The sequence below is a fragment of the Pelophylax lessonae genome (genome assembly GCF_965119305.1).
Source record: "Pelophylax lessonae genome assembly, chromosome: 11".
In the NCBI taxonomy this organism is placed as follows: domain Eukaryota; kingdom Metazoa; phylum Chordata; class Amphibia; order Anura; family Ranidae; genus Pelophylax; species Pelophylax lessonae.
The window spans coordinates 18,656,417-18,673,933 of NC_138778.1; the positions used below are offsets into that span (position 1 = coordinate 18,656,417).

General features: G+C 44.8%; 1 protein-coding gene across 3 annotated transcripts in view; it reads left to right on the forward strand.

Annotated features, from left to right (window-relative positions):
* SDK2 (sidekick cell adhesion molecule 2) overlaps positions 1–17,517 on the forward strand; it is a 913,491-nt gene that overhangs the window by 793,037 nt on the left and 102,937 nt on the right. For all 3 annotated transcript variants that reach the window (XM_082271790.1, XM_082271792.1, XM_082271791.1), the window contains exons 22-28: positions 2,349–2,470; positions 3,650–3,759; positions 3,849–3,999; positions 7,748–7,985; positions 9,735–9,850; positions 12,401–12,590; positions 15,165–15,263. In XM_082271790.1, the coding sequence (XP_082127916.1) occupies positions 2,349–2,470; positions 3,650–3,759; positions 3,849–3,999; positions 7,748–7,985; positions 9,735–9,850; positions 12,401–12,590; positions 15,165–15,263 (1,026 nt within the window). The remainder of the gene's footprint in view (positions 1–2,348; positions 2,471–3,649; positions 3,760–3,848; positions 4,000–7,747; positions 7,986–9,734; positions 9,851–12,400; positions 12,591–15,164; positions 15,264–17,517) is intronic.

Genomic DNA, 17,517 nt, shown 5'->3' on the forward strand with positions numbered 1-17,517 from the left:
TTCAAAGCAAACTCCCCCATCCATCCATGTCTATGCTTCATTTTATTGAGAAATCACTTTGAAAAACACCCCCTAGCATTTCTTGCCGTGGCCATCTTGAGTAAGGGCAAATGATTCCTGTAGCATTTACTTCCTGCCCTTAGCTCAAGTATGCATGCAGGAGAGTGTGCTGAGCTGTGAAAACCCCTCATCCTCTCTTTCCCTCCTGAAGACTCCTGGGATGTATGACATCATTTGCCTAGGCATGAAACCAGGAAGTAACTGAAGAAATGTAAAAAAAAAAAAAAAGTTTAAAACAAGTAAACCTGATATACCAGGGGTAATTAATTAAAATTCATGGATTCAAAGAGGTCCAGGTCGCTAAAATTTTCTTTGGATCGAGGTCCGAATCTGAAGTCTGTGCTATGACTCAGAAAGATGGGCAAAACAAAACATGTCCATCAGCGTTGCTCTTAATATAAAATATGCCCATTAGAGTGCCCCTTAACATAAAATGTGCCCATCAGCGTGCCCCTTAGCATAAAATTTGCCCATCAGCGTGACCCTTAGCATTAATTATGCCCATCGGGGTGACCCTTAGCATAAAATTTGCCCATCAGCGTGACCCTTAACATAAAATAAAGGGCATGCTGATGGGCACATTTTATGTTAGGGGGCACTCTAATGGGCACATTTTATGTTAGGGGGCACTCTAATGGGCACATTTTATGTTAAGGGGCACGCTGATGGGCACATTTTATGTTAAGTGGCACACTGATGGGCAAAACAAAATGTGTCCATCAGCGTTGCTCTTAACATAAAAGATGCCCATTAGAGTGCCCCTTAACATAAAATATGCCCATTAGAGTGCCCCTTAACATAAAATTTGCCCATCAGCATGACCCCTAACATAAAATAAGGCACACGCTGATGGGCACATTTTATGTTAGGGAGCACTCTAATGGGCATATTTTATAGGGAACTATAATGGGCACAAATGTGCCTGTGTGCCCCTTAACTAAATATGCCCATCAGTCTGCATTTTATAAAAATAAGCAACCCCCTAAAAAATGTGCACCACATACCTTTGGGAGCGGAAAATGCCAGAGCCAGGAGCCACGAACAGCAGGGGGGCGGGGCGTGCATGTGATGTCACGCCCCAGCTCGCGGCTAGGCTGAGCGTGAGAGTCAGGAGCCGCAGTTAGGAGCAGGGGGGGCGGGGCACGCACGTGACGTCACGCCCCAACCTCGCAGCCAGCTGGGAGGGAGCCAAAGAAAGAAGCAGGGGGCGGGGCGCACACACGGAATGTCACTGGTTGCTGGGACACCCGCGGTCCAAGTAAACCAGTCACTACTTACAGTGGCGGCCTGACGGGTCCGGGCGGAAGCATCATGCGGTCCATTCCTGGACCGCGGGCCGCCATTTAATATACTAATGCTAGCAGCATGAGGATTAAAGATAATCAATGTGGATTGGGAGAGTGAAGTTCCACTTTAAAGGCATTGTAAAGTCTCTTTGTTGCAGCTCCCCCCCCCCCCTTATTCTTTATTCTTACCTGAGCCCACTTGTTCCAGCGATGTGCACAAGCCCAGCGGCTCCAGACGCTATCTCTCTCCTCACTAAATAGATTGATAGCAGCGGGAGTCATTGGCTCCCACTTCTAACAATCAAATTCAGTGGCGGGGGGGCGGGACCGAGTCCTGCTGCCTGTGTCAATGAACACAGCGGCGGGACTCAGGAGTGCGCCCACATGGGTGCCCCCTATGGAAAGCGGTTCTCCGTGGAAGCACCAGATGAAGGGAAGGAGCGCCAACAGGGCACCCCAGAAGAGGAGATTTGGGGCTGCTCTGTGCAAAACCCTTGCACAGAGCAGGTAAGTATAACATGTTAGCATTTTTTTATACAAACAAATTTTGATCCTTTACAACCCCTTTAATAGGAAAAATACTACAATATGTAGTGAAGTTGGTGTCCTTTGAGCCGCACATTGAAGCAGACCCACTATGATGTAGTGTATGGCAACCTCAGCCCAGGCTCCAACGTGTTTCTCTCCGCCCCTCTGAGCCGATTTTTTATTTTTTTTTGGGTGGGAAGGATTAGTGCTGGGGGGAGGGATTTCAGCAAGGGTGGATTTGTACTGGGAGAAGGGGGGTTTTAGGTTTAGGGGGTGAGGATGCATATTTGTGCTTTTCCTTTGAGGGGCTTTGAGGGGGAGAGGGGATTTTTTGCTGACACATAATGCTCATACATCTTGGGGGGGGGGGGGGTTCAATTTGGCATGTTCGTCCTGGGCTCTAGGTGACCTTCTCTCGACACTGTCGGTCTGTCTTTATCCTTCAGGACATTTGCATGTTCTCTCTTCCCATAGAACTGCCCGGAGCACCAACTAATGTCGCCATCAGCAACATCGGCCCTCGTTCTGTCACACTGCAGTTCCGGCCGGGGTATGACGGGAAGACCTCCATCTCCAGGTGGCAAGTAGAAGCCCAGGTGAGGGCAAGGGACTCTGGCAACCTTTTGAAGTACATTCTAATAAATTAATAGAGTTGTGTTGTGACCCCAAGGATGAGCCGAACTTGCCTGGCTTCTGTTCAGTGCAGGTGCGCCATACAATACTGAAGTTCCCAACCTCAATAATGTCAGTAAGTTGAATCTTGGAAGACATTAATGGCCATTTTCAAGGCTAATAGGCAAGGGTTGGTCAAGCAAATATCATGGGGGGGGGGGGGACCCTGCCCTGCCCTTCCCTGCCCTTCCCTGCCCTTCCCTTCCCTTCCCTTCCCTGCCCTGCCCTTCCCTGCCCTGCTTTGCTCTGCCCTGACCTGCCCTGCCCTGGTGAACATGTACCAAAGCAAAATTTATTTTTTAGATTCTGTTTTATTAGTCATGTTAATAATGCTTGCAGGGAAACATTAAAACTGCATTTTTTTTAAATGACATGCCTGGGGGATGCCCTTAAATTGTCTGTGATGTGGTGTATCTGTACAATGTATACAACCTACTACAGCAACACTGACATTTACAAAGAGAAAAATGCTGTCTAAATTACTGGTAACTGATAGTCCCCCATCATTGGTGTCAGTGGGGGGATTAGTGCCCCATCATTGGTGTCAGTGGGAGGAATAGTGCCCCATCATTGGTGTCAGTGGGAGGAATAATGTCCCATCATTGGTGTCAGTGGGAGAAATAATTGTCCCATCATTGGTGTCAGTGGGAGGAATAATGTCCCATCATTGGTGTCAGTGGGAGGAATAATGTCCCATCATTGGTGTCAGTGGGAGGAATAATGTCCCATCATTGGTGTCAGTGGAAGGAACGGTGCCCCGTTGATGGTGTTACTGGGAGGAATAGTGTCCCAACATTGGTGGCAGTAGGGGGAACGGTGCCTCATTGATGGTGTCAGTGTGAGCGGTAGATCCCACCTTTGGTATCGGTTGAAGGAATAGTACCTCTACATTCATGTCAATGGGAGGAATTTTGTCCACTAGTATGTGTCAATGGGAGGAACAGCGACCCAATGACCGCTTAAAGGCAAACAAAGGGATACATCTGGCCTGCAGACCTTCGTTTGGGGGATCTCTGGTTTAGAGAAACATTTCTTCCATGGAAATATAGGTAAAATTAGAACCAATGTCAGACTATCTGAGTATCTCTGTGCTTCTGCTATAGGTTGGTACACAAGGGGAATCTGAAGACTGGGTCCTCATACATCATCTGGCCAACGAGCCCAATGCCCGATCCATGGTGGTTCCAGGACTAAACCCATACACTTTTTACAGGTGGGTGAATTTTTTCTTATAATTAGAAATTTGTGTTTCATGGTAATGATTTTGATGGGCCTTTCTAATGCAATTCTTCTATAATTTAGTTTTCGATTGAGACAGGTGAATATTGTGGGCACCAGTCCCCCCAGTCTACCCTCCAGGAGGATACAAACTCTTCAGGCTCCTCCTGATATGTTCCCAGCAAATGTGACCCTCCGTACAGCCAGTCAGACCAGCCTGTGGGTGCGCTGGGTGGTAAGTAGCACTTTTATGGCCTTACTGCTTAGGAAACTGTTATGTGGTGATGCGAAAGTTGCATTGTCTCCCAAAATTGATAGTTCAGTCTTTAGTAGATCCCCAACAGTAAAGTTAATTGTTCATGCAGAAGTTGGGACTGTCACAAGCCAGAATGTTTGGAGTAGCTAAATGCTGATGATCATGAAACAAGGGGGCAGCATGTCACTGGTAGAGACACCTCAGATTGGCAACAGTCATTTAACGCAAAGGGCTACCTACACCAATCAGCCATAACATTATGAACACCCACCATAAACCGTCGAGGCATAGACTCACTAGACCTCTAAAGGTATGCTGTGGTATCTGGCACCAAGCCATCAGTAACAGATCCTTTAGGTCCTGTAAGTTGGGAGGTGCGGCCTCCATGGTTCAGACTTGTTTTTCCAGCAAATCCTACAGATGATCGATTGGACTGAGATCTGGAGATCAACATCTCTAACTTGTGTTCCTCAAACCATTCTTGAATTCATCAGACAAGGCCACCTTCTTCCATTGCTCGGTAGTTCAGTTCTGATGCCCACGTGCCCATTGTAGGCACTTTTGGATGTGGACACAGGTCAGCATGGGCGCCCTTACCAGTCTGCGGCTACACTGCACCATACACCACAAACTGCGATCCTCTGTGTGTTCTGACACCTTTCTATCAGAACCAGCATTTATTTTACCAGCAATTTGAGCTCCAGTAGCTTTTCTATTGGATTGGACTACACAGGCTATCCTTCCCTCCCCGCCTCCATCAATAAGCCTTCCCTCCCTGCCTCCATCAATAAACCATCCCTCCCCACTTCCCACTTCCATCAATGAGCCTTCCCTCCCCGGCTCTATCAATGAGCCTTCCCTCCCCACCTCCATCAATGAGCCTTCCCTCCCCGGCTCCATCAATGAGCCTTCCCTCCCCGCCTCCATCAATGAGCCTTCCCTCCCCGCCTCCATCAATGAGCTTTCCCTCCCCGCCTCCATCAATGAGCCTTCCCTCCCCGCCTCCATCAATGAGCCTTCCCTCCCCGCCTCCATCAATGAGCCTTCCCTCCCCGCCTCCATCAATGAGCCTTCCCTCCCCGCCTCCATCAATGAGCCTTCCCTCCCCGCCTCCATCAATGAGCTTTCCCTCCCCGGCTCCATCAATGAGCTTTCCCTCCCCGGCTCCATCAATGAACCTTCCCTCCCCGGCTCCATCAATGAGCCTTCCCTCCCCACCTCTATCAATAAGGCTTGGCTGCCCATGACCCTGTCTCTGGTTGGCCGGTTCTCCTTCCTTGGAGCACTTTTGTCGGTCCTGACCACTGCAAACTGGGAATGTCCTACAAGAGCTGCAGTTGTGGACTTGCTCGAACCAGGTTGTTTAGTCATTACAATTTTGCTCTTGTAAAAGGTTGCTCAAATCCTTACACTTGTCCATTTTTTTCTGCTTTTATCACATCAATTTCAGAAACTTCATGTTCACTTACTGCCTAATATATCCCACCCACTTTCAGATGTCTTTGTAACAAAAAAAATTAATTATATCCACTTAACCTGCCATAATGTTATGGCTGAACGGTGCATAAATTACCTCAAAATCACTCATTTGAGGCAGATTACTCCGCTGGTGTCTTTTTGCACAGGAATCTCTGTCTTTGGTCTCCTAGAGCCATGAGTGTGCAGAGAAGCAAGGCTTACTAAGAGGGCTAGTGTTACAGGGAGGGTTAGCTTGAAGGTTTGTGTATGCGGTACTGGGAGGGTTAACAAGAGGAGGATGAGTATTGGGGTTACAGGGAGAGTTAGGGTTAGTATTTAATTTACAGAAGGGGTTAGTGTTGGGGTTACAGGAAGGGGTAGTGGTAAAGTTAAAGAGAGACTGAGTGTTGGGAAGGGTAGGTGTTAGGGTTACTGGAAGTATACGTTTTGGGGTTAATGGCAGAGTAATACCACGGTTACAGTGAGGGTTAGTGTGGGGGTTGTGGGGTGGGTTAATGTTGGGGTTAATGGAAGAGAATTGTCAGAGTTGCAGGGAAGGTTAGGGTACCTGTGAGTATTAATTTTGGGATTAATGGGGGAGCAGTGTTAGGGTTACAGGGAGGGTTAGTGTTGGGGTTACAGGGTGGGTTTATGGGAGGGAAATGTTAGTGTTACAGGGTGGGATGGGATTATAGGGAGGAGGGTAGTGTTGGGGTCACAGGGAGAGGGGTATTGTTGGGGTTACAGGGTGGGTTAATGTTGGGATTAATAGGAGAGATTTGTCATAGTTACAGGGAAGGTTAGTGTTGGGGTTAATGGGAGAGAATTGTCAGAGTTACAGGGAAGGTTAGTGTTGGGGTTACTGGGAGCATTGGGATTACAGGGTGGGTAATTAGGAGAGAAATATCAGGGATACAGGGTGGGTTGGTGTTGGGATTATGGGGAGGGGTAGTGTTGGGGTCACAGGGAGAGGTGTAATGTTGGGGTTAGTGGAAAGGGTAGTGTTGGGGTTGCAGGGTGGAATAATGTTGGGAATAATGGGGGGAGAATTGTCAAAGTTACAGGGAAGATAAGTGTTTGGATTATGGGGAGGGGTAGTGTTGGGGTTACATGTAGGGGTAGTGTTGGGGTCACAAGGAGAGGGGTAGTGTTAGGGTTACAGGGAAGGATGGTGTTGGGGTTGCAGGGAAGGGTAGTGTTGGGGTTACGCGGAGAGTCAGGATTACGGGTAGGTTAACGGGAGGGAAATGTCAGAGTTACATGGTGGGTTAATGTTGGGATTACGGAGAGGGGTAGTGTTGGGGTTACAGGGAAGGATAGTGTTGGAGTTGCGGGGTGGGTAATGTTGGGGTTAATGGGAGAGAATTGTCAAAGTTACAGGGAAGGTTGGTGTTGGGAATACAGGGAAGGGTAGTGTTGGGGTTACACTGAGAGTCAGGATTACGGGTAGGTTAACGGGAGGGAAATGTCAGAGTTACAAGGTGGGTTAGTGTTGGGATTATGGAGAAGGGGTAGTGTTGGGGTTACAGGGAAGGATAGTGTTGGAGTTGCGGGGTGGGTAATGTTGGGGTTAATGGGAGAGAATTGTCAAAGTTACAGGGAAGGTTGGTGTTGGGAATACAGGGAAGGGTAGTGTTGGGGTTACACGGAGAGTCAGGATTACGGGTAGGTTAACGGGAGGGAAATGTCAGAGTTACAAGGTGGGTTAGTGTTGGGATTACGGAGAGGGGTAGTGTTAGAGTTTCAGGAAGTGTTAGTGTTGAAGTTATAGGGTAGGTTACGGTTGGGAGGTAATGTAAGGGTAAGTGTTAGGGTAAAATGGAGGGCTAGTGTTAGAGTTAATGTAAAGATAAATGGTAGGATTACTAGGAGGGTCAGGATCACAGGGTGTGTCAGTATTAAAGTTAAGGGGCAAGTAAATGTTAGGTTTAAGTGAGGATAAGTGTTAAGGTTACAGGGTCCCATTCTCCTTTGTTATGAATTATGGAGAATGCCAGAGGAATATCAAGAACACTCCACGGGGGAGATAAACGCCTAAGACTCCAAAGTATACGGGAACACACACAAGCCATGGCAGGGAGGTCTCAGTTCTGTTGCCCCTAACGTATATTAAAGGTCTGCACATAGCTCAGCCCGTAGATTCCACCTATAACTGAATCACTTTTAGACAAACACCTAATGTTCTCTGAGATTCTTCTTCTCTCTCTCTGTATTTTTCTGTTTATTGAAATATCCAAAACCCGAATGACGCGTTTCACAATTTCTGCAGCCATTACTGGAGATGGCTTACAATGGAAATCCGGAATCTGTGGGCTACAAGATCCGCTACATGAGGTCCAACGGCAAAGGAGAGTCTTTAACTCATGTGATTCATGACCGGGTAGAGCGAGAGTACACCATTGAGAACCTGGAAGAATGGACGGAATACTCTGTACAAGTTGTAGCATTTAACTCTATTGGGACGGGACCCTGGAGCCCCGCTGTGGTCGCCCGGACCAGGGAGTCAGGTAACGTGAAAATCTGTTTTTTTTTTTTTTCCTTTGAATTTTGCTGCTACCAATGTATAATATTTTAATATGTCTTATTAAAATATTTTATATGGCCCTAAGCTAGGATCTGCTATCCCTGTGCACACATTGAGGGTTCAGATCAACAGAGGCTGCCTATGGTCTGTGCTTTGATCTGATGTTGATGTAAGGGGGACTCTGATGGGTACCCTGATATAAGGAGGGGCTCTAAGGGTGGACTTTGATGGAAACCATGATTTAAGGGGGGGGGGCTCTGATGGGGACACTGATGTAAAGGGATAGTCTGATGTCAGGGGTTACTTTGATGGGTACCCTGATGTAAGGGGAGACTCTGATGGGTACTCTAAGGGGTTTTTAGTAGAAACCCTAATGTAATGGGGGGGGGGGGTCTCTGATGGGTACCCTAATCTAAGCGATTTCCATTAGGCACCCTGATGTAAAGGGATACTCTGATGTCAAGGGTTACTTTGATCAGCACCCTGATGTAAGGGGGGCTCTAATGGGTACCCTAATCTAATGGGAATTCCAGTCAGGACCCTGATGTTAGGGGAGGGGGCTCTGATGGGTACCCTAATCTAAGGGAAATTAGGGACCCTGATGTTAGGAGAGGGGGCTCTGATGGGTACCCTAATCTAAGGAGAATTCCATTAGGGACCATGATGTTATGGGAGGGGGCTCTGATAGGTACCCTAATCTAAGGGGATTCCAATAGGGACCCTGATGTAAAGGGATACTCTGATGTCAGGGGTTCCTTTAAAGGGCATCCTGATGTAAAGGGGTCTCTGATAGGTACCTTAATCTAAGGGGATTACAATAGGGATCCTGATGTATGGGGAGACTCTGTTGGGGACCCTAATATAAGGGGGGACTCTAAAGTAAGGGGAGCTTTGATGTAAAGGGGGATTTTGATGTAAAGGAATACTCTGATGTAAGGAGGATTTTGATGGGCACCCTGATGTAAGGAAGGACTCTGATGGATACCTTACTAAGGGGCTTCTGATAGGGACCCTAAAGTAAGGTGGGGACTTTGATAGGGACCTTGATGTAAAGGGATACTCTGATTTATGGGAGGGACTCTACTGGGGACCCTACTGTAAGGGAAAATTCTAAAAGTGACTTTGATGGGGACCCTGATGTAAAGGTGACTCATTAATTTATAAAAGTGATTTTTTTTATTTGGCCTGTATATATTTGGAATATCTGATGTGGCCCTTGTACTGAAGTGTTTGGGGCCCCCTGCTCTGACTCTGGGCCTTCTCCACCATCTCAGTGTAACCGGTTTACATGTTTGGAGGCTCAGCCATCAGAACAATGATAATATTACTTAACTATTATACTGTGTCTGCCCTTGTATCCCCTTATATATGAAATGCTGCCGAAATGAATACTGTGTTATAATAATTAGGACAGATTGGACCATCCGATTTGCCAGCAGCCACAATTTGAGGCTCCCAGAAGATAATTATTTTTTTTTAGGCCTTGTCTTCAGTAGAATTGACCAGTAATCCTTTCTCATGGGCCATTGTAATGTAAGCATGTAATAATTTGAGCGGTACAGACGCCTGCCATGTAGAGAAAATGTAACAATCCTTCTACAAGTGAGAAGGAAACAATGTAATTAAAGTGTATTTTTAGGAAAACGTTTATAAACAGCACAATATATAATTACACATAGTGAATGCATTACATCTCCCATAGACACACCAACTGATTCTCTTTTGTTTGCAGTTCCCTCCTCTGGAGCCAGCAATGTCTCCGCTTTGGCCACAACGTCGAGCAGCATATTGGTGCGCTGGAGTGAGATCGCCGAGTCCGAGAGGAACGGCCTCATTCTGGGGTATAAGGTGAGTGCCGCTGTGACAGTCTGTGAACAGTTAAAGTAAAATGTAAATCCTGAAAATGAACTTCTCTTCTTTGCTCCTTTTTGCTCCATTAACCTCTTACCAAGTGCGTAACCCATCTATATAGCGGCAATGCCCACCTACTGGACGGCGGCCTGAGGTTGTGTGCTGAGAGCATGCACCGTGCACTGCCAGCACACAGATTGCTCTCAGTCACGGCTTTTGATCGGGAGCCAAGGGCACAAGTGTGGGTGGGAGCCAATCACATTGGTCCCATGATACGGAAGCTGTGTTGTCTCTTGAGATTTAAAGTAGTGATCGACTGAAATCGGTTTTTCGATGCTGATACCGATACTTTGGCCATTACATATCGGTATTGGCCGATATTTTACATTTTTTATTTTTTTATCACTTGACAGGTACTCTTGCGGAGGGATCTGGGGGGGGGGGGGGGCTCTAAAAAACCCCAAACCCCTCCTCTGCACTTAAAAGCATTCAAAACGCCAAGTTTGGCTGTTTTGAATGCTGTACATTTTTTTAATCTAGCGCCGAGTACCCGGAAGTGACGTCATGACATCACTTCCGGGTTTTTGCATGGAGACCTGATAAGAACCGAATGCAGCTTTGATCGGGTCTTTGGCGGCCGTGCAGGATAGTTGCCTGGGTCTCCCGGTGGGACAGGAGACCCGATCGAGCCGTGGAAGGCGGCGGGAGGGGGGGGACATCCCCTCCCGCACCTTGTAATGACAGCTGAGCAGCTTCTCAGCTGCATTGGTTGTCATTACAAGACAGCCGACCGTCGGCTATGGACTCCGGTTCCGGGGTGATGCCTCTAGCTGCAGGCATCACTCCGGTTCAAGCACTTTCCGAAATATTGGCAATATCGGTAACCTCAGGGGCCGATTCTGATATATCGGGGAAAGTGCAGATCGGCCCTCGATATATCGGCTTTGCCGATAATCGGTCGATCACTAATTTAAAGACCACCAGGAGGCGGTGTTAGGAGGTTAACTATCCTATCAAAGAAAAAATATAGGGAAGCGCTCCTAAAACCCAAAATAAATATCAAATGTGCTATTATGAATTCCTAATCCTAATAAAAATAGAAATAGTAAACAGGAATCCAAGACAGCGCCCAAGCTCCACCCAATGTAATGACATCACTTAGCTTCTCTTTCCTGATGCGTTGCGTCCTTATCAGGCTTTGTCAAAGGTATATTATGTGCACATGCGTATATATTTGTTTAAATATTTATACATTTGTAAATGAGCCATTGAATGAGCTGGCATTGTGCTACAGATATTTTTTATTAGGATTATGTATTCATATTAATTACATATTTGTGATAATTATTATGGGTTTCAGGAGCACTTCACTATATTTTTTCTTTGTGCGTATTTTAAAGTGGAGGTAAACCCTCCTATCGTTTTTCAGCCAAGTAAGCTGCCATCTTGGTCTGTGTTTGATATACAACTGCCATGTTCCTGCACATGTGATCAGTTATGACACCAGCCATTGGATGGTTTGACAGTTTGGTTGAGAGCACAACCAACGTGACAACCAACGTGACAGTTACATTCCTGGCACATGCAGTATATGTAACTGTTTTTAAAACTGTAAAATCGATAGATTTACTTCTGCTTTAAGTGTGTAGTATAAAACAAACACAAGAGGGCGCCTCCATCTAGGTGCATCAATTTATTAAAAAGAAATAAAGACAATAAAAATGCACTCACTAGTTAAAAGTGGATCAAGGCTTTGTCATAAACCCATATAATTCTCCATAGGATCACCGTGAGGCTGCAGAGCTCTGAAGCAAAGATCTTGGTGGAAAAAAAAAGCCGCCAGGCTTCAGGCTGGAACATTGACAAAACCACCTTTTTAGGTGTAGCAAGATGGCTGCTTGTCCAAACCGCACCTCTCTCTGGGTGATGGTGACAGAAAGTGGAGGGGCGTGGCTACTTTTCAGGGCGACAGGACCGCCTCTTTATCCTGTTGCTCCGAAAGATGAAGCCACGCCCCCTCCACTTCCTGTAACCATCACCCCAGCCAAGGGAGGTGCTGTTTAAAGACGCAGCCACCTTGCTACACCCGGAAGCCATCTTGCTACACCCGGAAACTGTTGCCTATGTTCCAGCCTGAAGCCTCACAGCTTCCACCAAGGCATTACAAGGTTGTTAGGTTAGCGCAGGGGTCTTTATATATTTTAACCATCGTAATAAAAACATTTTATTAGAGGTGCACCGAATAGATGCACATGGCTGAAACTGAAAATTACAGTTTTTAAAAAACATATATATATATATATTTAATTGTATTATATTTGACTTTTAATGAATATCATGAATTTAAATAATGAATTTATTGGATAGAACTGGGGATTCAGGGTTAAATGTCTTGCTAATTATTGTTTGGGAATCCACAGAAGTTGGTATGGCCATCTACTTTCCAGTGGCCACGTACAAACAGAAGCTTGAGTTTTAGGTAGTGTTGGTCCTCAGTAGCATCATTTGTTTTGGATTTCTGAGGTTTGTCCATGTGTTGTCTTCCAGATTCTTTACAAAGAGAAGGACTCGGACAATCCGCCTTATTTCTGGCTGGTGGAAGGAAACGCCTCTCGCAGCGTCCAGCTGACCAATCTGGGAAAGTACGTGCTGTACGAGATCCAGGTCTTAGCCTTCACCAGGATAGGAGACGGTGTGGCCAGCACCCCGGCCATTCTCGAGAGAACTCTGGATGATGGTGAGATTGTAGGACCACCGAAGGTGTGATGAGAACTCTTTCTTTTTTCATTATTAGCTGTACTTTTTACGCAAGAGCAAGGGCTATGGGATTATTTTATAACTGTGCACTTTAAATGCTTGAAAATTGATTTATTAAACCAATAATGTCGTAAAATCGAATAAACAGCAGCGCTCAAAATAATTCCAAACAGTCCTCCAGTGATGTATGGCATAAAGGATAGTGGGAAGGAAACAGTTGATCCACCACCAAGAGGAAGAAACACACTGTCTCTTACCAGATTCCAATGACTACTGGGTTGAGGAGCAGTCGGAGTCAGCTCTTATAAAATCACTTGGTCATTGAATCCGAATTACTTACAGCATGAAGACGGGCTCCAAAACGTATTAATGAGGAAATAAAAAGAAATCAGTGAGCAGATATCTCTAAAAACGATTTATTAAACATGTAGACACTGCACACAAGGTACTCACATTCTCTCCATATGAATAAGCATGTAAACACAAAAGTTGGTGGTGTAGATCCGTTTCAAACCAAAAATATGTCCGACCTCTAGTGGTAGGCAGTACCAGCGTCACGTGGCTAAGCTCCTCCCGATGTGTTTCGTCATATGTGACATCATCAGGGGCATGGCCACGTAATGTATACCCACTCTATAATAATAATGTCCCCTACCTTCAGCATAGTGGATAAAAATATCAATCATACTCTACCCTTTGCAAAAAGAAATTTATACAAGAACAGGGGATGTTCCAGAAAAGGTGAGAAAATCTTGGTGAATTGATACAAGAGCAATTCCACAATTCTTTTTGACGGTATCAAGACAATATCCCCCCCGGAAAACATCCCCCCGGATAATATCCCCCCGGGACATAGGGTTAGGGTTAGAGGGAGGATATTGTCTAGGGGGATATTGTCCAGGGGGGGATGTTGTCCAGGGGGGATATTGTCCTGGAATCCTTTTTGACTGAAATATTGGATGAGAAGCAAGGAGAGCACGGTGTCCAGAGAAATACAACTCCGAATGCATGTTCCTAGGCTTTTATTTCAGAAGTAGCAACATGTAAAGCAATCCAACGCGTTTAGGGGGAAAAGGACTCCCCCCCATTTCTTCAGGGCTGTGTCTGCCTACTATTGAAAGGGAATGGTTCCTAGAGTGGTTAGAATACAAATTAGAGCTCGGAGAACAGGATGGCATGATGCCAGCTATAGCTGCAGAGGCAGCTATCCTGTTTTCTGAGATCTGGTATTTAATATAGCCGCTATTGAAACGGTTCCCATCCAATAGTAGGCAGAGACAGCCCTTAAATGCGTTGGCTTGATGTACATGCTACTTCTTCTCAATAAACACTGATTAACCATACTTTAGAAGTTGTACTTCTCTGGACACCAAAGGCTCCTTGCTTCTTATCCACCTTTACACACTGAAACGACCACAAGGTCACATAGAAAGGTGGCAGCCCAACCCCTACGAGGCCTCATCTTCACTATCCATCATTGGGCACAATCCACTGGACCGGATTTCTTTTATGCCCTCAAAAATACCCACCCATGACTAGTGACCAGTCCAGTCAGTCCAGCGCAATCTCCAACACAAGCTGACTGAAATATTGGGACTGGAGAAATTTGAAAATAACTAAAATACAAATTTGGTAATTTTCCAAAATTTTGGATGGACTTTTTTTTTTTAACCAGATGTAACTTTTTATTAAACCTGAAACATTTCATTAAAAAGGTCACTAGCTGAGTTCACATCTCCCATAGTTCAGGACATAGAACCCTCACAAGGCAAATTTGTGGACACCTAACCGTCACACCTCTATGAGCTTGTTGGATATTCTATTCGAGAACCTTAGGTATTATTTATGGAGTTTACACCCTCCCTCCATGGCCATTCATGTGGAGTTGCCACCTTTGGGGTTAGAACATCCTCCGCTCTTCTAGTAAGACTTTCCACAAGATTTTGGAGACTGTCTATGGGAACTTGTTGGATTAGAAGATCTTGGGCACCAAAAAAACAAAAAAAAAGGCCTGGCTTACACTTAGCATTATAATTAATTCCAAAGGTGTTCAGTAGGGTTGAGGTCAGGGCTCTGTGCAAGACACTCAACCAAACCTTTATCTTCTGACTGATTTCCCCCTGTAGTACTGTACTGCCCAGCCAACCTAACCCATTCAAGTGAATGGGGCCACACACCAACCTCCCTGCAGCTGTGTACAATGCATGTGGTTGTGGTTTGGGCTTCTAGGGGTTAAAAAAAACAGTGAGGAGGGTTCCTTTCAAATGCCCCCTCAAAATTGATCTTCTGCGGATGGCATTTCAGAAGTCTAATGCACATTTATAGTCACATTAGTTACATTTTCCCTGTAAATGTTATTTGTAACAAAGAATCAATATAGTGCAAATAATTATATAGCACTTTCAGCGGTTTCTCCTGGAACGGATATGAATATGACATGTTACGTGTTTTGGGGAGTGGAAATGTTTTATCTCCTTCAATATATCAATTAAAACAAACGCATGTAGCAATTCGTCAAATTCTCTTAATCTATTCTTTTTTTTTTTTTTTTTAGTTCCAGGGCCCCCAGTAGGAATACTTTTTCCCGAGGTGAGGACGACCTCCGTTCGCCTCATCTGGCAGCCGCCAGCTGCCCCCAACGGCATCATTCTGGGTAAGAACCAGGATTTGGGTTCTGGTTTCTGTAGAAATGACATCTTTGAGTTGGATTGATGGTGCTGCTTATTAACCCCTTCATGATGGGGACATTTTATGCCTTTTTAAATAGTTGTGCACAAAGACTTCAACCTTTTTTTTGTATTTGTATATTATAAAAATGCTGATTTCCTTCAAAAAAGTGCTAATTTTCTGACTGCTAAGCTGACACTCTGGCTTTAGTACTTTAGAACAGTATTTTCTCAAGGGCACTCTAACAGGCCAGATTTTAAGTATTACCTTGGGGGGGCGCGATGCAGACTAGAAATCCGCAATCACTGAGCAGCATATAATATGAGTATTTTCTCAAGGGCATTCTAACAGGCCAGATTTTAAGTATTACCTTGGGGGGGATGCAGACTAGAATACTGCAATCACTGAGCAGCATATAATATCACCTGTGTTGTATTTCAGTTTTCTTGCAAACCTGGCCTGTTAGCGTGCCCTGAGGACCGGAGTTGAAAAACACTGCTTTAGACTAGTTGAGCAAAAAAAAAAAAAAAAAAAAAATGCTGATCAGGAAATGACCGCTGTCCTCATTTGCATTTTTGTTCTGGATTAGTAAGTCAGGTCTGTAAGATCAGCATGACAGCCAGGCAACTTGCATTTTCAGAGGGACCAGACAGTAGTGGCAGCCTTGATGATTCTCACATGACAGGTTTTATGCAGATGTTACAAACTGCTTGGCCACTGCATAGCCAATCATTTCTTTTTTTCACTTAAAGCAGATATAACCCAATCACCAGGGGATCTATTTATAATCACCAGGGGATCTATTTATAATCACCAGGGGATCTATTTATAAAACATTTGTTGCACGAATGTCGGAAACGTTTGTGAAATTTGATGAAATTATCACTGTAATTTTTATGAGATTAATGCCTGCATCATCAGCGCCACCTAGTGGTCAAAATGTAGTATAGTTTTTTAAAATGCCGCTATAAGAAAACCATGCTGCATTTTGGTCACTAGATGGAGCTGACGATACAGGCATTACAGTAATCCCCCGCTCCATCGCGGTTCAGTTTTTGCGGTCCCGGTAATTCGCGTTTTTTTTTGTAATGTTATTTTACTATATAAATCATTAAAAATGAAATATTTTTGTGTTTTCCATAGCTCTTGCTATGTCTCTTAGTATCTTTTATGTGTTTAAATTAGTTTCTATTGTTTTAAAAGTGTGTTTAAAGATCTTAAAATGCTTCTACACGTACAGTGACAGTAAAATAAACATGCCTACAATGCATTTTAATAGGGTTTTTCTATTTCGCGGAATTTCACTTTTCGCGGCTGGGTCCGGAACGTAACCCCCGCAATGGAGGGGGGTTTACTGTATTCTAAAATGCAGGGACTTTTCGTTCCGCTTGCATGAATGCTTTTGACAATATTTTATATATCATCATATAATCATTAACAGGGTGTATTTGTAAAAAATCCTCAAAGCTATTTGTCCTGTGAAGTTGCATGTATATTCCTTGCAGATGGGGGCACAATGGACTGTTAGGCTATTTTCCCACCAGGTCGAATGGTGTTATACTGAATAAAGTTCATATAGAATAGAATGAATTAGGAAAACACCACATTATGGCCACTAGATGGAGCTGATGAAGAATTGGGCACTAATTTACTATAGTCTTCAGCTCCATCTAGTGGCCACAATGTGGTATTTTATGGATTCATTGTATTTTGGATGAATAACATTTGACCTAGAGAGACAAGAGCCTAGTAAAATTCAATTCTGCTCCTATTCATAAAGAATGAATACACATGAGCTTTCACAGGATGAATAGCTTTGACTTTTTATAGGTAAACCCCTTAAAGTAATTTTCAGTATTTAAAAAATGCAGCTTTCAGTAAAAAAAAAAAAATCTCTGGCAATCCTGCTACGATTGTCCTTGTTCAGGCACTTCCTGTTATAGAGTGACCACGCTCTGTCCCTTTCTCCCAGTTGTGCCCATGTGTTGTCACCCTGTCACTCGGGCTTCTAATGGAGACTACAAGTGGACATTTGTGAATCCGCAACTTTTATTAAATGAATCCCTGGTGATCCTGCCATAAAGAACCTAGATCAGGAACCTTCCTGTTATAGGGTGACAAAGATCTGTCCCCGTCTCCCAATTTTGCTCCTGTGTTGTCATCCCATCACATGGGCTTCTGATGGAAACTACAAGTGGCTGTTACAGCAAATATTACACAGGCATGGTCCACTGTTGTCC